At 33.2% G+C, this 24,000-nt stretch overlaps 1 protein-coding gene across 6 annotated transcripts in view; it reads right to left on the bottom strand.

Annotated features, from left to right (window-relative positions):
• Window positions 1–24,000, bottom strand: part of Ehbp1 (EH domain binding protein 1) — a 305,243-nt gene that overhangs the window by 49,175 nt on the left and 232,068 nt on the right. For 5 of the 6 annotated variants that reach the window (XM_077792155.1, XM_026387183.2, XM_026387182.2 and 2 more), the window contains 4 exons: window positions 14,245–14,392; window positions 3,105–3,229; window positions 603–741; window positions 293–399 (listed from right to left, as the gene is read on the bottom strand). In XM_077792155.1, the coding sequence (XP_077648281.1) occupies window positions 293–399; window positions 603–741; window positions 3,105–3,229; window positions 14,245–14,392 (519 nt within the window). Of the gene's footprint in view, window positions 1–292; window positions 400–602; window positions 742–3,104; window positions 3,230–6,124; window positions 6,233–14,244; window positions 14,393–24,000 lie in introns of all 6 variants that reach the window. The other variant, XM_026387186.2, reaches the window with a different exon arrangement.

Here is a 24,000-nt window from a genome sequence, read left to right as displayed (position 1 = left end):
TAAAATCCTCCCGGTAGATCAATACTGGAATCTCTTTATGGGAAGTGCCCTGATGGAAATGTCTCAAGGAAGCTGGGGCTGTGGAACTCTGAAAAATTCATTTTTTTTTATCTGACAATTATCACCACACTGCAGACTAATTCAACAGCGCACCCCTCTCACTCTGCTTTGAATGCACTGGAGATTGACATCTTAAAAAACCTAACATCTCATTTTAACAAATAAAGGCACTATTTCCACATACAGTTTGGAATTATCAGCAATCATGAAACCACACAAAAAATTAATATACATTAAGCACTTCATCTTCTGATGGCTTCCTCTGAGTTTCAGTTATCGCTGCCTTCTCCTCATTTCCTTTCTTTGTATCTTCCTGTATTGATCTCTGCCTTTTCATCTCTTAAAAAAAGGGAAGAGACATGTAAAATTATTATAAAGCTTGATATTTGTGTATTGAAATGTGGATTTACATTATCAGCTTCATAATGTGTGTGTGTGTGTGTGTGTATATATATATATATACACACACACACACATATGTATGTATGTGTATAACTACTACTAAATCATAAGATTGGAAACATTTTAAAAAGTGTTCCTACCTGGTCTATTCTCAACATATTGACTGAAAGACTGAAGCTGAGTTTTTCTGACTGTAGAATCCTTATTGAACAAAACAGGATTTTTAAAACGTTCTGTTGCTTTTTGTAATCGCTCAGTCCGGAGATCTTCTGTACCATTCTAAAAGTTAAACAACAAATTGTATGAGAATACTAATCATATAAACATGAAATTACACATTAAGATGGCAACTTTTATTAATTTAAGACAATAATGCTGACTTAGAACCTTCAGAAACTCTTTGAAGAAAAGGGATTTTAAAATACTCTAAATAGCTCAACTACAAGTTCAACTGCCTGTAATAAAAAATTTGGGATTTAGTCCAAATAGTCCAAATCCTTGATAACTTTGATACATTAGATACTAAGAACTCTTGTGTCTTCTGGTGATAGGTATCATTTGAAAGCCCCGTTGCCTCCTATTTCCTCTACTATTCTGCCCCTTCGATTTGTACAGTCCTAAGACTTGTATGACAAGAAAAAATAGTTTCTAATTTTATGCCCATTGAGATAAACCACTAATGCTGGATGAAGGCTAAAAGGTAGGATTATAATACTACCCCACTGAACTGCATTTCATCAGCTATAACTTTCCAAAGCCAGATTTGTAAGTAAGCCCTTTACAGCTAAGGAAACTACAATTATCTCTTCTGGAGCTTCCTATGTTAATACTGGTAACAAATTCAAATGGTTCTATCAACAAGAAATATCCCAGAAGACTGAACCACTGCAGTGTGTGGAAGCTGCAGATACCGAGGTGCTGTGTACCAAACAAATATTTCATTTTATACCTAATCTTTTATTATTTTTATTAAGTGTTTTGAAAGTAAATAGGGAAAGGCTAAGATGCATGACTAATAGCTAAGCCTGCTGAATGCTGAAACTGGTTATCAAAAGCAACCAAGACTTTGCCCTTCCTCTGCATTGAGACAATCAGTAATGAGGGAGCCCTCCAATGGCCTATTCTCTAGCCTCAAGGAGGCCTGGGATACAGAATCCTCAAGGGAAGGTAACAGTTTATCCTTTTCCACAAACAGAATGCCTATTTATAAATGTGTAAACTGCATTTTATTACAAAAATAAAAACCCAAATCAATGCTGAAAAGCTTCAAGAGAACAGATGGACTCTATATGTTTTTTATAAATACCATTTTCAAAATCTTAGGTAAAAAGATTCATATAAAGGCAATCTTTTTTTTAAAAGCATACCTTTTGTTGGAACAACTTTAAAAATTACTACATAAGCTTTTTGGAAAGCAAACCAATTTCATGTATGTAGATGATTAAACTATAAGAAGAAAAAAACCTCTCTTTTCTTTTCTAAAAGTTATCTGATATAGTTCTTGTAGTATCATCCTTAAAATAGCCTTCCTAGCAGTTAGGATACAAATAAGTTTGGATTTCTTTTTGATTTTTTTAAGAAAAAATGTGAATTTTACTGTTATTATAGTAACTATCCAATAGTGTAAAACTCAAGTCTTTACCAAAATAAACAAACACAGCTAAATTTTTTTAGGCCTGGCAACATGCTAAAATATCAGTGTGATTAGCCAGTAAATCCCATCTTAAGAAACCTTTTTATGACTAGGGACTTCTGCCACTTTACAAATGTATTCCTCTAAACCCACTAATTCAGTTAGCCTTTTCAATCCATTGTATTATTCTTAGGCCAGCTTCATTCTGCATTAAATCCACTGCAGAAAGCTAAATTGAACGCAAAAAATCAGACCTGATCCAGGCTTCCTTTTGTTCAAAGATAGAGACCAAAAGTCCTCTGTTGCTGCCACACACTTTCATCACCAATTTATAGAAACCGACAATATAGGGGAAAAGCAATGAAAGTCATTGTTTTGGGACTTCAAAGCATCTCTGTGTCAGGGGAAGGAAATCCTTTCAGTCAGCAGGGCAATCCCCATAGTCCGCAGGTGGGTGAAAAGTTATACAGGACTGAAAGTGCCCTAAAGCTAGAAAAAAATATTAATGATACATTGTGAGGAAAAGGAGGGAATGTGTGGATGGGGATAATATAGATAATAACAATATTCTTATAATGTGGCATTTTGGCTAAAATGCAATATTAGGTACGATTCAAAACGGCACAAAAGCATCTTCAGGTATGATGAATTCTTATAATGTAAATTCTAGTTCATTTAAACAGAAGGAAAGTTGAAGATGATAGAAAAGTATTCTACAATCTTCTAGGCAACATTTTTCTTAGCAAAATATGAATACATACAGAACTCAAGAATTGTTTCTATGTACTCTCTACTTTTACTGGAAATAGCAATTAAAAGAAGGAGTTTCTCTGAAAAACAGTATATAAGCACTGATTATCATATTGATGTTCAATTTATTGGCTAGTTAGTAAAAATTTTTATAACTTAATGAGAACAATTTGATAAGAAATTGTTTTTAGGATTATAAGGTATCAGTAGAAACCAGGATATATGGATATTAAGCCAAATATTAAATAAGTAAGATTACCTTAATTTCTTGTTCTGAGCTCTCAGTTCCAGCTTTCTGGGCAGCATTGGAGAATGAATTTGCCACCTGTGGTTGAGCTTCTAGGAGCTTCTTCAGCTTCAAGTCCACCAACTTACTATTTTGTTCTGTTAAATATGCAAAGATCATGAATAACAAATGAGATGTATTTTGATGTGTAGGCTACCAACTTTAGGTGACAGCATAAAAACATTACTGTATTTAAAAACAAAAAAGAAAAGGACATCAGGGGTGCAAGGTAACACATCACACTAGACACATGCAGACCTCTGTGTGTGAGTGTGTGTGTGTGTGTCTGTGTATACACACACACATACACACTTCACTCTCACAAATCATTTCCCTTAAGGAATATAGTCAGCATATCTAGGGATACCTAAGTTATACTACAGTTTAATAGCTATGCTTACCTGAAAACTTAAGGTATATGTGATACATAAATAAGTAACTGTATAGATTATATACAATAAAAATAACAAACTAGCTATTTCAAAGAAGAGATACATTTGATTTTAAATTATATGATTTTACTATTTCTTTAAAATATGTTAAATGTTTACATATAATATCATATTAAAATAAGTTTTTAACATAATCCCAGTCACATACACACTGTTAGAATATAATATTTAAGTGTGTACATACGTACCCAGCATTAACACAGGGAATATGTTTAAAAATACCTTCTACTTAGATGGCAGAAATATAACAAATATTGTCATTTCTGGAATGTATTAAATATAGATAGAAGCTTAAGCAATTTCAAATTATTATCGATAATTACATTAATCTTTAATAATGAAATAGTTCAGTAGAAACACAAATATTTCTATTCTGACAAAGTCACACAAAACAATTCTTTAATAAAATGGTTGTAAAAGACACGTCGACCATTTGATGAGTGATATTTTTCATACAGATTAATAACTTTTCTAATTATAATACTCTTAATAAATGCTATTATCATACTTTCATGCAAATTGGTAAGTTTATATTGCCAGGCTTCTTTTTTAAACAATATCTGATGAACTATGGTCAAATCAAGATAAAGATTAAGCAATGTATTATTAAAACACTATGACTTTTATATACAAGTTAAGAAAAGAATTTTGGGGAAAAAAGCAAGTATAAGAATCATAATATACTCTACATGCTTCCAGATTCTAGGTTGCATTCCTATTTCTTATTGCCATAAAATAAACCACAGATCTCAACTGGGAAGCACATGCCAATACTTATCAGAATGCTTAAGAGCTGTAAACAATATATTAGTTAAGTCCAAACAAGAGGATTGAGATGTGTTTTCTTTTTTGGCATAAAGTAGGAAGAGAATTTTGCCCTACTCTGGTATTGGGGATTGAACCCAAGGGTACTCTACCACTGAGTTTTATTCCCAGTCCTTTTTATTTTTTATTTTGAGACAGGGTCTCATTAAATTGCTAAGGCTGGCCTTGAACTTGCAATCCTCTTGCCTTACCCTCTCAAGTTGCTGGGATTATAGATATGAGCCACTGTGCCTGGCTGGAAGAGACCCTTTTGAGAATGCAAGGGTCAAGACTGTTAGGATTGAAATTAACCAGGCTGCAAAAAGTATCCCACAAAGTTGTAATAGCTGAAACTATAAATTCCCCTCACTTTATTTAAGAGATGGTTAATTTTTCCTATCTTCATAATCTATTGTAAAATAAAGATGTGCATTACTTATTGGCATTAATTTTACATTTCCACACATTGTCTGTTAAGGCTTTGATTCTGTACTTATGGATGTCATTAGCAGTTCAGGAATATTATTAGTTTCTAATAAAGCCTTTGGTGGTAGTTGTAATAGTAGGGTAGGCAAACAACAACAAAAGTGTTTTCATAAAGCAACAATCAAACCTACCCAACTTCTACAGTAGTTAACAAAGAAGTAAAAGGTCATTCTAATTTTGGGTTAAACATTTGAAAAATATCCTTAAAATATCAGAATTCTCTTGGACTTGCACAATTATAAACATACTGACCTCTATCTAGCAATAACATCATTTAATACTGGGCCATGAAAGAGCTTCTGATAAAAGGGCCTGGATCATCTCAAGTGCTCCTTATAGTTAGGAAAATCCTGGTCAAATGTTTCTTGGAAAAGTAATAGCATGATTTCAAACAGGGGAAGGAGCAGGTAAGCTTTGCAGAGGCATGCTAAAGGTGGGAAAAGGAATGCCTGCTGTCATTCCCTTTAGCTTTTATAGGAAAGATAATTATCAAGGACTTTTGTCTCCTCATCTTTAAACTCTTTTACCAAAGAGTTTTTTTTTTTTTTGCCATAAGAATTCAATTCAATAAGTATTTATGGAACCCCTTGGGTATACAAAGTTTTGGATTGTTACTTGCTGCTGGCTTATAAAGGCAATGCAGATAGAACACTAACCTATTAGAAACCATTAGAACTTATCTTTATATTTGAAACAAGAACTTACAAAGATCAATTGCCACTGACTTACTGATGAGATTAATTTAGTAGTAGTCTACATGATTAGTTTTCAGTGTCATATTGTAGTCAGTTAAGTATGTATAAAGTAATTAATTTAAACATTTAAAGTAAGCATAACATTTTCAAAACAATATTATAACAAGGACTATCAATTCACAATTGTCAGAAAAATCTGATCTATGTTTTAGATTTACATTTGGATTATTCCATATATAACATATAACAGTACACCAAGTATTTAAGAAGGAAAGAAAATCAGTTATCAAACACTTATAAACTGTTTCATATAAAACATAAGAGTGAATCTTGGTAATAAGAGAACATAAGCTATAATTTGTTATTCTAATGTTATTTCTATTTTAACATTCAACTTAAAACAAAATAATGTAAAATTAATGGAAGGTAGATTTAGCTAAATGACTTATCATATAAAACATAATAAAACTATAAAATGAACCTAGTATTATTGAGATAATAAAAATATAACCATAAATTTTGCCATGCAGCAGGACACAAAACAATTTGAAATTACCGGGCGAATCAAGGTCACTTTCTAAGTTAGTAAGTTCATCTCCACCTCCTACAACAAAGCCTTCAGGAATCTCCTCGTTAGTATCTATCTCAATATTATCATTTTCATCTGTAGGAACATGTAGCAATAATGTTAGTTATTATTTATATTTTATGTAATTTGTCCAAAACACGAAATAAGAAAAACCAGTATTTCAATAACAGTTATTCAAATTGAGGTCTCACACAGATAAGCAAGTTAAGAAATTAGTTTTAAGTCACTTTTTCACTATTGGATTAACATTTGTATTTTACATTCTTATGTCAAACATGAATTATCACATCAAAGCAGATGCAAAGGTTTTGACAATTTGCCACATGCTGTCTCTGAATCACTGAGCTCACTGAGTCCTTGTATTTTAAAGTGTAATCTAATAATAATCTCTCATAATAGCACACAAAAATAAGTTGATCTGATGAAGAAGTCATCAAACAGTATTTCTAAATTTCATTTTTAATCATTTATTTGCTATCGATGCATCACGACATTATTTCTTATAAACTTGTAGCTATATTTAAGCCATTTTATGAAGATTTGACTGATTTTGTACTAATGAATATTGTCATAAAGAAGCAATATGAATAAAGGGTAAAACCAGTACAGTGCCTTTATACAATGGAAGGTTCAAAAACAAGGAAGGCAATACATCTTTGAAGAGTAAAAATTGAGAAAAACTGTTTTTCAAAATTGAGCACAAATGAAAGAGGAAGTCTCCCACTATTGTTTTATATCCTTATTAAAATATTTTAGGTCATAATTAACAAAGTCATTTTAAAAAAAACATTTATTTTTTAGTTATAGTTGGATAAAATACCTTTATTTTATTTTTATATGGTGCTCAGGATGGAATCCAGTGCCTCACTTACACGTGCTGGGCGAGTGCTCTACCTCTGAGCCACAATCCCAATCCAACAAAGTCATTTTTTAACATTATGAGTTCCTACTATTTATCTTTTCTCTCCAAATCCTAATGATAAAATTGGTTAATTTTGAATTCTATACATTTGGAAAGGCATAGTAATGATCTGATTTACATATTAGAAGTTTAACTTTAAATTCTGTTGTTGACAGGAAATGGAGTTTCTGAAGAAATGGCTGTCTGGCTCTGGGAGGTGAAGAATTCCCCTAATACTCTGCATCATATTTTTTAAATTGGGTAATTTTTATTTATAAGATATTCCAAAGATTTTTTTTCAAATTGAGAAATTCCAAAATTTCATAGTTTTGGTTTAATCCCCCAACTTTAATCCTTTCTGAAATGTACATCTTTATATGTGACTTTGCATTCCCAAATAAATATTTACTAAAATATTAATATTGCTAATAATAGTTAACATTTATTGCAGACTTCCCATCTAATGTGTAAGCCATTTAGAAAAGAGAAAATAACAAAGAAAAATGATTGAAAAATCATTTTCCCAGAGGGGAAAAAACCGTAGAGATGAAAATATTGGTAAATGTTTTCAAAGATATAATTAAGGCATTATATCTGGCTATGTTATGTAAGTATAATCAGCTTAGGTATCTTTTCTGATAAACTATGCTTAGCACAATTAGTTGTGCTCACTTTCATAAAAGTGAGCATCTTCAATCTCACTGTTCTAAAAAATTCTTTAATTTTATAGTTTAGCAAATGAATTAAAAAATATTTCCTGAGTGCTAAAATGGTGTTCAAAATGCTTATTCAGCATTACTCTATGTCAGAAGCAATTTACTATTAATAATTTTTCAGGATCTAGGTAGGGCATTACACTTGATTGTTTCAATCAGCTTCCACTGATTACTAACCATAATTAATCTAGAGCAAAAGTACGAAATTCAACATGCATTCATCACTTATTCAAGAAACTTCTACTGTGCTCTGTATATACAATTTGCAAAACACTATATGCTGGATGTTGAGATACCAAGTTCTGAAAGGAATACAATGAAATGATTATAATGCCACACAGTATGGGTGTTATGGGGTGACAATAAGGTATGGAGCAAATTCAAAAGATAATTCTTTGCCAGTGACACTATGGAATTTCTCAGAAGCACTAACTCTTAAATTAAAATTAGATCTTGAGAAAAATATAGAATTTCAAGAGGTATAACTGAAGGGACAGCATTACAGGCATGAAAACAGGAGGGGGTAGAGTCTATTTGGCTCAAGCACACTTAAAGGGAAATAATAGGAGGTAAAATTGTAGAGAGCCCAGAAGGGCTGAATGGGAAGTTCAAATTTTACTTGGTAGATACACTGGTGTTCTAACATGATCAGCACTGTGCTTTAGAAGATTAAGTAGCTTTCAAACAAAGTTTCTCATCGTAACCATTTATGAAATATGTATAATTTATTAATAGTAATGTAATCACTGGAGTGCCTTTTATAAATTAGAAGTTGTTTTAATATTTTTCCTGTATCATTCTTGCTTATATTTTCATGTACCACCTTCTTTTTCTTCATTTTTTTTTTTTTTAAATAGGGATTGGACCCATTTTTAAAAAACATTTTTTAACACTTTTTTTTTTTTTTTTTTTTTAGTTGTAGGTGGATACAATACCTTTATTTTATTTTTATGTGGTGTTGAGGCTCAAACCCAGTGCCTCACACATGGTAGGCAAGCACTCTTTCTTTGAGCCACAACCTCAGCTCTCATATGCCTCCTTCAGTGAGAGAAAAAAGTGGTTTAAAAACTGTTCAGGGGGAGTAAACTATTCATGTGACATCACCCTTCATGTAACATTGCTGACTTATGTGTGGACTGGAGAACAAAAAGGCTAGAGGCAGGAAATCCAGGATGGAAACTGTTATAACTTCAGGCAAGCAGTATGGAGAGTTAAACCTAGTATAAAAGAATTGGGAGTAGATATGATTTTCAAATCATATTTTAAAATCAACTAAATACTGGATTGTAGAGAAGGGATGTTGAACAGACATCACAATTTTCAGCCTGAGTGATTAGAATGTTAGCATGCTATGAAAATAAATAGTTAAGTTTGGATATGTGTACTTTCAGGTTCCAGGAATATGTAGAAAATTGTGCCTCCTTTCATTATCCACTTACATAGAGCCAAGTTCCTGCATGTTAAACACATGCAATTTCATTTTATTTCCAGATTAAATGAAACCTCTATCTACACTACCACTCACAGTAGTTCTAAGTAAGTTAACTCAAAGTTTACATATGTATTGCTAACCTTAGATAAAAGGATTACTTCTTGGGAGGGCAAGAGTAAAAACTGGTCTCCTATACAGTTTAGGTATTCTTAAGAATGAATTTCTTCTTTCTTTCCATTTGGTAACTTCAGTTTTACAATGAACTTTGAACTTCTTTTTAGCAGTTAATATTACATATTTCCTAACAACTATAGAAATGTTCTAAATGCATTCTAGCATAACTAAAGTACATGTGCAAGTGTATGTTTAAACATACTACAGACACAGAGATACACATCTTTATGGCTAACCTTTTCAAACCCAGTGAGCTAGGCAGAAAGTAAACTAGAGATTTATTCTATAGATAAAGCTGTTTTGCAAGTATCATATATAATATATGCATAAGAAAAGGTAAAAGAATATTACATAGGCATTGAAATGTGAAAAATGTATTCCAGAATACACTACACAACAATATAGGCAAAACATGGATCTCAAAAGTGTGATTAATAGCACTGAAATAAGGTCAATTGTATACTTTTCCTTTATTGAAAAATTGAATGAAATAATGATTTGGTGACAAAAATGAAAAGAATATCTGCAATGCTAAAAAAGAAACTGAGGTTATCATTTAAAATATATTCAGAAAAATTTAAAAAACACATTCAGTTAAAAATTGTTATGATTTTTATATTCTCAGCAAATATCCCCATTAAGTTCACAACTTTTTCCCCCTGTGGTACTTGGCACTGAACCCAGGGCCTGATGCAAGTCAGGTAAGAGCTCTACCACTGAGCTACATGCTCAGTTCTTTTTATTTTATTTTGAGATAGGGTCTCATTAAAGTTGCACAGATCGTCCTCCAACTTACAATCCTCCTGCCTCAGCCTCCTGAGTAGCTGGAATTATAGGTGTGCAACACTCTATTTGGCTAAAAACACAACTTTTAATTCTAAATTAGAAATCAAACAAAAGATAGAAAACACAATACAAATGTTATACTATTGATAAAAGCTGAAAGTAAAAATTAGTGGAGGCTCTTAAGATTTTATTTCAACAAATTTAGATAAATCTATTTTCCATAACTAAAAATGATAAAAACCATGTAGGCACACAGACATTTTCACTGACACAACAAAAAAGTATTTGCCTTATTTATTTGAAATTTAAAACCACAACACTATCATATCTGAGCCAAAGAAAGGTAAAAACGTCAGTTTAAATTTAAACTATATTAACCTAACTCAAACTAAAGCCATAAGCTATGGAAAACATATATAAAAAATATAGTACACAAATATACATTATACTACACAATATATGAGTATAATATAATCTTAAAACAAGGTAGGTACCTTTCTTGCAAAAGTATTTATGAACCATTAACAAAAATTTAACATTTATTTGGCCAAGATGAAATCTTAATAAATTTGTAAAGCAGAAATTCAGGGCACATTCTCTGGCCATATTATCATTCAACTAAAAATAAAAACACTTAACTTTGTCCCCAAACACCTTTTTCTTACAAGTAAGATGCAATAAAATGAACCCAAAGTTTGTTACATAGATTGAGAATTTTTCAAATGAGGCCATTATGGGCAGATAACTACAAATGATGCTGAAAAAACCATGTGCAGTACATCACAAGTACCTGATTCTCCATAAGCCCAAGAAGGATGTCAAATGGAAGATTAGTAAAAGCTAGGATATAGAATCCAGGAAAAGTACAGTTCTGTTATTTACACAAGAATTAGACTACTTCTGGTTGCAATAGAATGTAAGTGGGTTGCTTGATCACATGGCTATACATCTGTAAATATCTTGCATGTATTTTCTTCGGACATCATGAAGTTAAAGACAACTTATCTCAAAACTCAAAACTTTTTGCACTGAGGCTGGCAGCATGCTGTTTGAGAATAGAAAAAAGAGAACTTTTTCAAGTGAGTTCAAGCAGGAGGTGTGAGTGCTGATCATGTTCCCAGGGTGTGCATCCATCTAATTATGTCAGGTCTTCACTATACTCTGCTCTTTGTCACTCTAGACCACTAGTACTAAAATCTTCCTACCCTCATACTTCACCCAGGCTGGTCTCAAATTATTTCTCTTTCTTCCTTTCACATTATAACTCTTGTCAGACATAATGATTCAGATTAGTTATTCTTTTCCTTGACTTATTAAACTGACTAGGGTTATTTTCACTTAGGAACCGGATTCTTGTGAATCCAAGTGAATTCTGAATTTGCTAAGTAAAGGTGCATAAATTGCAGGTCAGAGGCAAAATCCAGCCCCTGCCTTGAGGGGGTAAATAACAGCCCACGCCCATGCATTAAAATATTGTTTAAGGCTGCTTTCAGGCTATAAGGGCAGAGTTGAGTAGTTAGGACGGAGACCATATGGCCTACAAATCCTGACACAGTGGCTGGTACTGCTCGATAGATAAATATATATTATGAATGGCTGAACTTCAGGTGGGACTTTTACCCTTCCCCTTGTCCTAAAGGTCTCTCTTGTACTGATAGTCTCATTAGCTTTAGCTTAGACTTTGAGGCCAATGCAGACATAATCTGATCCATATTATTTAATGATACAGGCTAAAACATACCACTGAGGTTGGGGAATAGACTTGCTCCATTTGTCTTAGGTCAGTCAACCTCAGTTCTCATTAAAAGTCTACCATCACTGGAGATGGAGGCAGAGAAGTTTGAGTTCCAGGCTAGCCTGGGCAACTTAGCAATACCCTATATCTCAAAATAAAATTTAAAAAGGGGCTGGGATATACCTCAGTGGTAGAGGACTTGCTTATTTTGCACAAGGCCCTCAGTTATTGAAATGTACTGGGGGTGGGGAGGGAAGACTACTATCTGATACATGGCTGTTTCTAATGTCCAAGGCAAGCTGTGTCCTATGGGAGAAATGGACTCTGGTCACTTTGGACTCCTTAGGCAATAAGGAAGCTAACTCTTCAGCATATTCTCATAAATTATCTGTCAAATCCTGCCTCCTTTTTATTTCACCTGACTGTTCCTATTCTAATCTGTACTTCCTTGTGAACTCTACTGATCCAATCCTCATTTATTTACTTTGTTTATTTTATTTACCTTGACTGTTGAATAATGCCAAATTCAGGTCATTGCTTTCTTCATTGAAGGGAAAATTTTTTTGGGTTATAACACTGACAAAGTCTCTTTGCTTAGTCTAGTCTTGGCATACCCTCATCTGGGGTTGTATTATAAAAATAGGACCAACTACATAGCTAACCTATGCCACACTATTAATTACAATTTTTTAATTCTTAGCCTCCCTAGAGTTTATATTCATTTGGCATTGTTAACTGCCAAATGACATTGGATCCCTCTCCATCCTACTATTACTATTCTCATACCTGGCTTTATGATGACATAGGAATGTGGTATTTACAGCAGCATTAGGATAGTGTATCTGGAGGATAAAGAATGAGAGATTTTTCCATCATTCAGAGATATAAGAAAGCAAATGTTTCTAACGGTTACTTTGAATATCTGGAATTCTTATGATAAAAGAAATATCTTGCTATTAATAATAAATCTAAAAAAACTAAAAAAAATAATAAATCTAAGCAAATTATTATAGCATTATAAGAGCAGTTATTGACATCATTATAAACTCTAGTAGAATGGAGAAACTGTAACGATAGGGCCAGGATGTAGTTAGTGGTATAGTGATTACCTAGAAAGAAAGGAAGAAAGAAGATACAATAACAGTTCTGAATAATAGGAGTTGAAAATGTAAGACGAAGGATTTAACCAAGATATCCATGTTCTTAGATGTCCACAAGGACAGATATACAAGTGCTTGGAGAAGAAAACTTTCAAATTTATGGACTGGAAGGCTAGATGCCATAGGCATTAGTTAGAATTCTCTACAACAGTAAGCTTTTAATATAAGGATTCAATTTGAAATAACAGCAGTAAGTTCCAGTTTACTTTGAAAAAACTTATGATTGGCCTAGAAAAAGCTTACCTTTGTTTCAGCTCTCTAAGGTCTTATTCGAGTCCTCACTTGCCTGCTCTTCAGGGTAATCTTAACATTCTAAGATTAATTCAGGACAAGTACCTAGCATGTTTTGGTAGATAAATAGGTTATGTACCTTTGAAATAAAAAGCCCATAGGTTTCTTAAATGTAAAAATTTACAAATTAAAAATGATCAAATTGAACTCTGAAAGGTAAAATTAAATTTCTCTTTATATAGTCCTTGTCCCAAAATTAAGCTTAGAATAATCTCTATAAATATTGAGGAAGACTCTTTCAGAGTAAGGAGACTAAAAGGAAACGGATATGGAATTTATTAAAAAATTTTACATCCTAGGCTACAATGCCATAGTATTATGAAAAGTACTTTTAAAAGATCTTGTTTAAAGTGTAAATCTTGCGGCCCTGGGTTCAATCCACAGCATCAAACCAAAGTTAAAGCATTTTTTTTTTAAAGAGGATTTTTTTTTCTTTTAACATATTTTATTTATTTTTATGTGGTTCTGAGGATCGAATCCAGGGCCTTACATGTGTGAGGTGAGCACTCTACTGCTGAGCCACAACCCCAGCCCACAAAGTTAAAAGTCTTTTATGTCAAAGCTCACCACTAACAAGTCTTAATGATCTAGATATTGAGGATTTGATTGCATTTTACTTACTTCTTATGCAATTCATGAGGTATCATGGAGTATCACAACTCAAGAAATATTCTTTTAATAGTAGTAAACCATAAAGTGAAAAGGTTGTTTTGGAAATAGCAACAGTTATCTTCTGATTTACTACATTTCCTGTAGGTTTTTTGCAACATATCAATGTTTTAGAAACTTTGTTTTTGATGCAATATTTTGAAGTAAGAATAAAAAGTCCTAAAAGGTCCACTGCAGATTTCTGGGTTGTTTGTAGAATATGATACAAGATTCTTTAACTCACCTCCAGATGCCTTTGACCTTTCTTTCAACTTTTCTGCAGCCATTTCACCATAGCTAGGAAGTTCTGACATCTTCACTCCAGATCGAGCTTCTGCTATTAGCTGACGAGCTCTCTCTCTCAGCTGCCGACGTCGCTCTTCATCTTGCTGCTAAGATATATTGAACAGTTGCCAACTCAGTAATTGACAGAAATGCAATTTCATTTTCAATCTGATCATCATGATAGTAACTGGTTTACAGCATGGTGCTTGGCCCACATTATAAATAGGATGCTCTATATCAGTTGGATGTCACACCATTTTAAAAAGCCATCCTAAAATCAGATTTTTAAAAAACATTTACCAATTATTATTAAAATATACATTAAAAATTCAAACTAAGGACTGTTTGACAATACATATTACTGAGGAAATGTCAGGAACTGTTAATAAAAGAATTAGGCTTAAAGAAGAAATTTATAATACTAAGAACAAAATTTCAATTAATACTCTATTTTCTAAGAACAGAATTTAACTTGTTATTTTCTAAGAGTCACAGAGCACTGTCTGCTTCTTTCATTAAATAACTAAGATGCTGCCTTTTAAAAAGGGATTATTATGAATTGCAAATAATCAATTTGCTTTATAAAATTGAGAGCATATAAAATAAGGCATTATTACAATAAAACAAAAACTACAATAACCTAATACCTCTTTGCAATTTATCTTCCTTTAACATCTCCTAACCTCCACAAAACCTCACATCTATTCATACAAAATTGCTCACATCATGTAGTTTCATGTACTGTGGCTTTGAATGTCATTTCCTCTTTGTGGACTATGTTTCTCTCATATTATTTAACTCCTAACTCATCCTTCAAGACTCAGTTCAAACCCATCAAACTTATCCTGACTATCCTACTTTGGATCTCACTGGTGGAATAAAGTGATCTTTTCTCTATGTAATTATAGTAGTGTGTGTGTGTGTATATGTCTATATATGTGCATGTGTTAATACTTTTTAAAAACAATACTTACCAAATTATACCACAACTCTGAAGAGAGGCTTTCTTCCCAGTAGAATTGAGCTACTTGAAGGCAGGAGCTATATCTGATTTATTTTTGTATTTCTGGTCTATAGTACATACCTTGCTACCATGCTAGGTGTTATAAAAATTTTAAGCATGAAACTTACTATTTATACTCTCAAAAATCTTATAATATAGAGGAAAATATAGAATAGCCATAGTAAAGAGGTATGATCAAAATGCTGCAAGGGTTCAGAAGAAAGAAAGAACATTTTTGGCTGAGGAGCAAACAGAATATATTGTGGTCTTTGAGTTGGGCTTAAAGAATGAGTAGGATTTAGAATGGTCTGAGATGGGAGTTGCTGGTTAGGTGGTGTCAGTGCAGGAGGCAGGAACAATACAAAAACATAAAAGAAAGAAAATATATTTGGGGGAAAGAACACAATCTAATTTTCCTGAGCATAAGAAAAATAGTGATAAAAATTAAGACAAGAAAAAGGGTAAGTGTTGTAGATGCCTGGTATAGCAGGGATTTACAGCAGATCTCAAAGTGTAAGTCTTGGAGCTTGCAGTGAAGCTCAGGAGAAAAAGTGCTTTAATTTCATTCTAAGGAAGCAGGGATCACTAAAGGGTGTGTGTGTGTGTGTGTGTGTGTGTGTGTGTTTTATAAAGGTTTGAGTTTTTTTTGTTTTTGTTTTTAATATGTATATCTTTTCTTTTTAATCTAGGGGAATGAACAACCAGAGGTTTATTTGAGAAAAGATTAATCTGGCAGTAGTGCAAAAGATAGGATGGTATAGAAGGACTAGAAAGACGCTAGTTAAAAGGCTTGTGTTAGAATCTAAGAAAGCTACAATGAGATTCAGGAAGAGGACGTGGCAATGGGAATAAAAAGAAAGAAGTGTAAGAAATGTATTAGAGCCAGAACTGGTAAATGTACCAATTCTTGGTAACAGATTAAATATGGAGGAAGAAAAAAAAGACTCAAAAGTTTTAAGGTTGGGCAACTTAGAACTATGGAACTAATAATAGAAAGACTAAAAGGAACTACAAGAATGGAGAGAGAGGAAGGGAGGGTAAAACAGACTGGGTTCAAGGAGCTGGCAAGACATTTGTGTAAAGATGTTAGTAAGTAGTTGGGGAATAAAACTAATACTAGGATGTGGGGTCAAAGTAGAATTACAGAGCTGATGGATGACATTACAGGAATATTTGGAAGCACCTGAAGAGGTACCACAGGGAAAAAGGAGGACCACTGAGTAAAATATGGTAACAATTATACTTGGATAAGAGGAAAAGGGCAGCAACAAAGAAATAGAACACTGTGTCAGGAGAATAAAAGCAGGTTTTCAAGAAAAAGAGAGTAATCAACTGCAACAAATGTTAGAGATTAATGTCTGAAAATGTAAAAAGGGCAATTATACCTGGTAAACAATATCATTAGGGAGGGGTAGAAACCAAATGGATAGAACTCAAATATAGGAGATTGTTTTACAAATTTTGAGATCATCTAGAAATCAAGAGGGTTGTCAAAATTAATGATGGTAGATTAATAGAGCTGTCAAGTGGACCCAGGAATGAGCTCTGAAGTTCTCAGTGGACTAAATGGGATGATTTCAGTATTAAAAAGAACAATGATTATATTGAATTGAATCCATGAAAAGTTTGAGTCCAATAGGATATTAAAAAATTAGAAGGATATAAAAATGCTTTTATCACTTGAGGCAGCTATTGAAAAAAATTACCTAAAAATCACTTTTCAAATCATAATAAATGATTATGGCAATGTTGTCAACTGTTATTAAAACTCTTAGGTAAGCTGGGCTTGGTGGTGCAGCCTATAATCCCAGGGGCTTGGCTCTTGATGCTGAGGCAGGAAGATCACAAATTCAAAGCCAGCTCAGCAATGGCAAGGCGCTAAGCAACTCAGTGAGACCCTGACTGTAAATAAAAACAAAATAGGGCTGGGGATGTGGCTCAGTGGTTGAATGCCCCTGAGTCAACCCCTGGCAACCCCCACCCCCACCCCTCAAAAAAATCTTTTAGGTAAATGTCTGGTAGGGAACTGGATAATCAAATTATGCTGTGGCAGACTATGTATTCCAAAGATGTCCTGAAAGAATCTCTCCTCCTACACACACTTCTAAAGTATGAACTTGCCATCCCCTCGATAAGAGGTAAAATTTAATTTCTCTTGGCTAGCTTTAGTGACTTGTATATAATCAATAAAATGTGGAAGAGCTGCAGGTGATTCCAAGGTCAGAAAAGGCCATACCCATCTACCTAGTTGTCTTGAAATTCTTGCATTGTGTACACTCTCTGGGAGCCAACTGTCTCCTAAGCTCAAGATGTATGGGCTCTATTCAACAGTCCCAGACAAGTTTCACTTTGGGTTATCCTCGCCTAAGAACTAGACATGAAAATGCAGAAGGTTTCACAACTGGGGATGTAGCTCAGTGGTGGCAGAGGCCTTACTCAGCATGCATGAGGCCTTATTTAGTATGCATAAGGCCCTGGATTCAATCCCCAGCACATTAAAAAAAAAAAAAAAAGGCTTCAGATGATCTCCGCCTCTAGCTATTTTGAAATACCCTCAGTTCAAGTCTTCCCAGCTGAGGCCTCAGACAATGCAGAACAAAGCATATGCTATTGGGTCCTGACCTACAGAAGTAAATCCATAAGTACAATAATACAACATTTTTTTCTATGTTTGGGGTCACCTGTGACATAGCAATAGTAATTAGAACACATGCTTAAATAATACCACAAAGATTATTATTAACAGTGAATCAACTATACATTATATGTTTTTTGATGTGAAGTATAAGAAATGCACACTACCTATAACATTCTACCCAAAATGTTTAAAGTGAATCCACTAAGTTTTTAGAATTTCTAGTTGATTATATACACAAAGGATAGAGAAATATGATAAATGACACAGCAAGAAAACAACCAAATTCAAAAGGTAGGATTATTTGGGACAATTGATCTGTCACTTTAACAACTGAGTTAGAAAAAACACAGACATAACAATAACTAACTAACTACCAACTATCATCATGACTACCAAAATGGACTTAACAACCAGATGCTACATATTAGATACTGGTTTGGAGAAACCATCTATAGATGATATTGTTTAGACAACTAGAAATCTGAACATGACCTTAGTATGAAGAAAAGAGAAAGCAAAATGATTAAAAAAAGTTTACAGAGTAATAACCTCATTTTCGCAAAATAAATACACATAATATACATGCAAGAAAAAGAGTTGAAGGGTATACACAAAAGTTTTCATGGTGGAGATTTTGAAGATCAAAATGTGATACTTTTATTTTCTTTCCTGTAATTGTTTTTGTTTTCTAACTTTCTTCAATACAAATGTACTACTACTCTTGTAATAAAAACTAACAATATAAGAGTGTTGGAAGGAAGAAAAGAGATAAGATGGTAGACTTTCTGAATATGGACTGTGATAAAGGAAAAAGAGAGGTCTAACATTCAGAGAAAGTTTTCTCAGTATTTGAAAGCACAAACTTATTTGTAGGCTGAATATAGTTTACAGTAGGTAGAGTGAGACTGAAGATGCAAAAGTAATATACAAAAATACTTTGGCTGGGAATGTAGCTCAATAATAGAGGCTTGCCTAGTGCCTAGTGGGAGTGAAGCCCTGGGTTCAATTTCCAGCACTGCAGGGGAGGAAAAAAAAAAAAAGAGCTGTTGTTCACTATCAATATTTCTAAACTTGGAAAATATTCTGGGAGGAAAGGGAATATGGGCCTGATAATGTTGATTTTTAGTGATGGTTGCTGATATTCCCTGAGCTTTTATGTGTGAAGTGCTTAATATGCGCGATCTCATTTAATTGTCAAAAACCTATTTTTACCAATGAGAACACTTAGGTTTTAAGTCCCAAGGTCACACAGCTAGAACTGATGTCACAGCCAGGAGTTTAGCCTATGTCTGTTTGACTCCATAGCCCTTGTTCATAACCACCAAACTATTTGATCCCAAAAGTATCAAATTACACGACCAACTGAGGAAAATTGAGCTTTTACTAAACTTTCATCTTTCAAACTTAAGAAAAGTTAAGAGCACTAATAAAAACCATTATTTAATATGCCTCAGGCAACTAGGTTTTAAGTGAATTTCACTGTGTGAATAATAACTTCTTACAGAGCTGGAATTTGGTGATTCAAACTAAGATGAAGTGGTCTTAAAATGAAATAAATGACCCTACCTTTCTGAATATGAAATGGGAATCTAATTTTTTTCTGTCAAGCTACCACCTCTCCTTCCCTCCTGCCGTACTCCCATCTGCAAATGTTTCTGAGAGCTTACCAAGAGTGCAATTTAAAGCAGGCAATCATTAATAAAACCAACTCTAAATACTAATTAGGACACTTTATCAATTTCCATGTAAATTGTTTGTTTGTACTTATTTACCCATCATTGTTCTCTACACAATAGAAAAAATGCAAATGAACAAATCAGAATGCAACCCTAATGGGACTTTCTGTTTATAACCATTAGCCCAGAGGTGTGCTGTAATTCAATTCTCAAGTAGCAAGATTTAGCCTCATTAACAGACTGCAAGGGCAGGTTACAACTCATAAAACCCTACAGTAAACAAAGTTTATGGACACAGCACAAAATCTTGAGCCTGATTGACAGAATTCTAGTTCCCTATCAGATTGCCTTAATTTACTTTTCTACTAATGTCCTAACACTACAGAGACAATTTTGCTTGGGCCTAGAGCTCTTCAGCAGGATGACATATCTGCATTGTTTGTTTTCTCACTCTTTCGCTTCCCTTAAGACAAAGAACCCATTGCAAAAATAAAAGTTAATTGTTAAAAGTCATGAAGGAAAGCTTGTAATTATAGTAATTGATTATGCAATTTTAGTTTAACTGATGGTATTAATTTCTAGTTGGTCTCCAGATTCATCCTAAGTAAAACGATTTTACTTAAATTTTAACATGTATCTTCCATTAAAAGTCAGTTTGTGAAGTATTATTTAAGGGAGAGCAACAAATCTATGCTTTTTTGTTTTTTTAAATAAAAAGACTCATATTTTTCATGTCCAAGTAGAACATGACCAGAGAACATGGACAATTATTACTTTATTATTTTGTTATAGTATTCATTACAAATAGCTCAAGTATTGTAGGTAATATTTCTGACAATGATGGTTTGCCTAAACCTATAAGTATAGAAATGTATTTTTGCTATCTGCTCTGACCATTTTACATTCAAAAGGAGACAGGGGCTCACTGCTATGAAATCATCTGTTTATTAGGACTGATGAAAAAAGAGGGAATCTTTTCACTGGTATGCGGAAGAAAGGCAATTTAGAAGACTGCTGTCATTAAAATAAATGGTATACTTGAAAAATTCAGCCCATAGGAAACCTTTATATCTTTCTAAACTTAAACTGAAGTAGATTTTCTGTTTCAAAGAACAGCTCTGATGGCATTTATCCTTTACTATACATTATTATTTAGAGTTAGACTTAGTTATAGTGGAGAATTTAGCTTTTCTCAGGTGGATGTACTCTTTGGGGGATATGATAGAGGCTGTATTTTTGGGCAGTCTCCCTTCCCACGACTATCTTTTACAAGTTATAACACATTTTTGAGAAAAATAATTAGTTCTGCATGTTTTCACATGTGTGCATGTGTTCTCTTGTTTACTCCTTACAATTTGGAGATAGCTACTATCCCTCATTTGATGGTAAGAAATAAATTCAGTGTTTGCTTGATTTTTAAGCATTGGTCTTTTCTATCACTTAACTAGTGTTCACAGCATTTTTTTCTGAGGTCCTTCCTACTGTTATCTAATTTTTAAAAATCTCAGTTCTTTATGTATACTTGGGTTATGCAAATGAGTTAAAAGTCCTCTTTGTGCTACTGAATAGGAGAGAAGAAAATGAATGTTTATATTCATTTAAAACACAGATTTCCCAACCTTAAATTATAAGCCTGTAGAAAAGTGATGTAGACTTTTAAGCTTTGATGTTCTCTTTGCTACCATCTTCAGGTAAGGCAAAAGTCCTGCTATGGTGCAGAAAGAGCCCATATTTCAATATGTCAGATTTAAAATATTCAAATACAGAAGACAGATTAGCACTTACCACTTTGGCCATAAACTAAAAAATAATATTTAGCCCTTTCATAGTATGTCTTCAAGTTTCGGTTTTCCTTATCATTCTGAAATGGTATGCAATCTGCTATAGATAGATGCACTAGTAAAACTTGACAATTTAAGGACAAACTCTTCAAGAATAAGTAATATAATTCCTTGTTTCCTTTCCATAAAAATGTATTGGTATGCAATTTTTATATTTCACACTTCACCGACATCTAGGCAAGCTTTCTTCCACTGCTTCAATGGTGCTACTTTTAATTTTATCCTCCTTAGTCGTAGTAATTAAAGTGATCAGCAGTGGCATCCCAGCGGCTTTGACACAGCTACAACCCCCTAGCAGACTTTTGCTTTTAAGGGGAATGGGAAGAAAAAGACTGGAGTTTCGTTTCACAGAGAACAAGAAAATCAAGCTTCTCCAATCCTCAACTTTATTCAATTGTTCTTTCAGCAGCCTTTGGATCTTAAGAATCAAATAAAAATGGCTGCCATGGGGGGTCCTTTTTATACTTGCCGCAAATGTCACCGATTGACATTACTTTAGCCCAAAAATGATGCCATGGATTTGTGAAGGAGAATTAGAACATGAGAAACTGTCAGTGTAGCTGCTGAGATCATTACCCACCTAAGGGTGTCTTTCATAATGTTAGATATTTTCATTCAGTCAGTTGAAAAATATAGGTTGAGAAGTCTTTCTATTTAAGAAACATATGACTACACGTTTTCATGAAGTAAGCCTTAAGAAAACTTTAAAAGTATTTCAAATAATGTAGTTTCACATCCTTATCCTTTGTAAAATTGTGATTAGAACAGAACAAAACATTCTTATTTCCACCAAGAATCTCAAAATTCCATATCCTTTACCTCCTTCAATAACATGATATACTGTGTTTATTTGTGTTATCTCCAGAGATCCATGCAGTATTAATTGGTCTTGAATTAATTAGGACTAAATAAATTTCAACCTGAGTTTCTTAAATGACAGTTTTATTTAGTATTGCTAACATTTTAAGGGAATCTGTTCTCAAAATTAACTTGAAATTCCTTAATTTTGAGAATTAAGGATAAAAACCTTGAGTGTCACCCTTTCATCATTAGGACGCAAGGCTCTGTTATTAGGTATTCAGAAGGAATAAAAAAATTAAAGAAGAAAGAAAGAAAGAAAAGAGGGGGCGAGAAATTCTGTGCTTGTCCAGAGGCAAGGATTACCAAAGTCCACCTATTCATTTACTACAGACGGTAGAATAAAATAGAAAATAAAATTACAAGATTTTTTTAAAGGTTTAGCTAACTAGTAGAAATTTTACTGCCAACTCGATCAGTTCTTGACTGAATAAACAGGATTTAAGATGAAACATTAAAACTGTTTAGCTGATCTTTTCAAACCATTTCAAACTTTTCTTATGCTGGTTTGTAATATAAGCAGACATGCTTATAAATGGCCACACCTGCTCATTTCTCTGGGGATGGCCTGATCTCTGCTTCTCTAACAAAGAAAGAAAGAAAGAAAGAAAAATCAGCCTTTCTTGTTGCAAAACAGAGTGGAAAGTCAAAATCTTTCTCAAGTTTGCCCCATCTGGTCAGATTAAATCTTTGATCAACCCTGGGGATTACATTTATTTTGTAGTAACTACTAAGTTTTGGATTTGTTTAAAACACATAGGCAAAACAGTAAACAGAACATGAAGTTTGAAATCTAGTTCTTAATAGCTGAGTAGAAGACAGAAAAAGGACTAATTCAGAAAAAATGGACATGCATTTCAAAAATTTATATTTCATTAGTATTCAATTCATGAAATTGAATATATTATACTCTAGGTTTTTAAATACATCTTCTTGTTTCAAGATAGAGCAAATATTATTTCTAATTGTATATTTGTTTTGCTGAACATTGTATCATGCTATACAAATAAAAAATTCTTAACATAAAAATATGATCAAATTAATGTTGTTAAATGAGATTTTCCTTTAAAGGAAAGAAATCTTGTCAAATAGTTCTGGAAGCAATCTGGGACAGAAGGTTTTATATTCTCAATAGGTAATCATTTTCTTTCATTCATTTAACTAATATTTAAGAATTCCTAGTAGCTACTATATTTCTCTAAAAATAATTATTTTAGGATTAGAAAAGCAATTATTTTGTGTTTTTGAAAACTTCAAATTGCATTAGCAGAACTAATAGTTAGGGCCTCCAAAAAGAGGACCCTTTGATAATTTAATTCCTTTTTTCTTTGTGAAACTGATAACTTCTTAGTTTAAAAAAATTATAAGGAAAAAAGAAGAATGGCTGACTAAGTAAGTATCACCTTGTGTTACATCCAAGGTCTCTTGCTGGTTGTCTGGCTGCTCTTTTGTAGGCAAAAAGGAGCTGAACGCTCTCTGGCTCCTTAGATCTGGCCCAACAAATGCACTGCCAGTCATGCACATGGATCTAGCTTAAAACCCAGTGTGAGCCTAAAAGAAGCCAGTCAGACTGGCACCTACTCATGCAGAAGGAGATAGATTTGTCATGACAGGCTGATTATTCAATGTAAAGAAACAGTTTAGCTTTTCTAATCTGGTACAAATACATCTTTCTCAGCAAAAAAGTAAAAGGTCTAAC

Source organism: Urocitellus parryii, chromosome 12, assembly GCF_045843805.1.
Source record: "Urocitellus parryii isolate mUroPar1 chromosome 12, mUroPar1.hap1, whole genome shotgun sequence".
NCBI lineage: Eukaryota > Metazoa > Chordata > Mammalia > Rodentia > Sciuridae > Urocitellus > Urocitellus parryii.
This window is presented reverse-complemented; position numbering and strand designations above follow the sequence as displayed.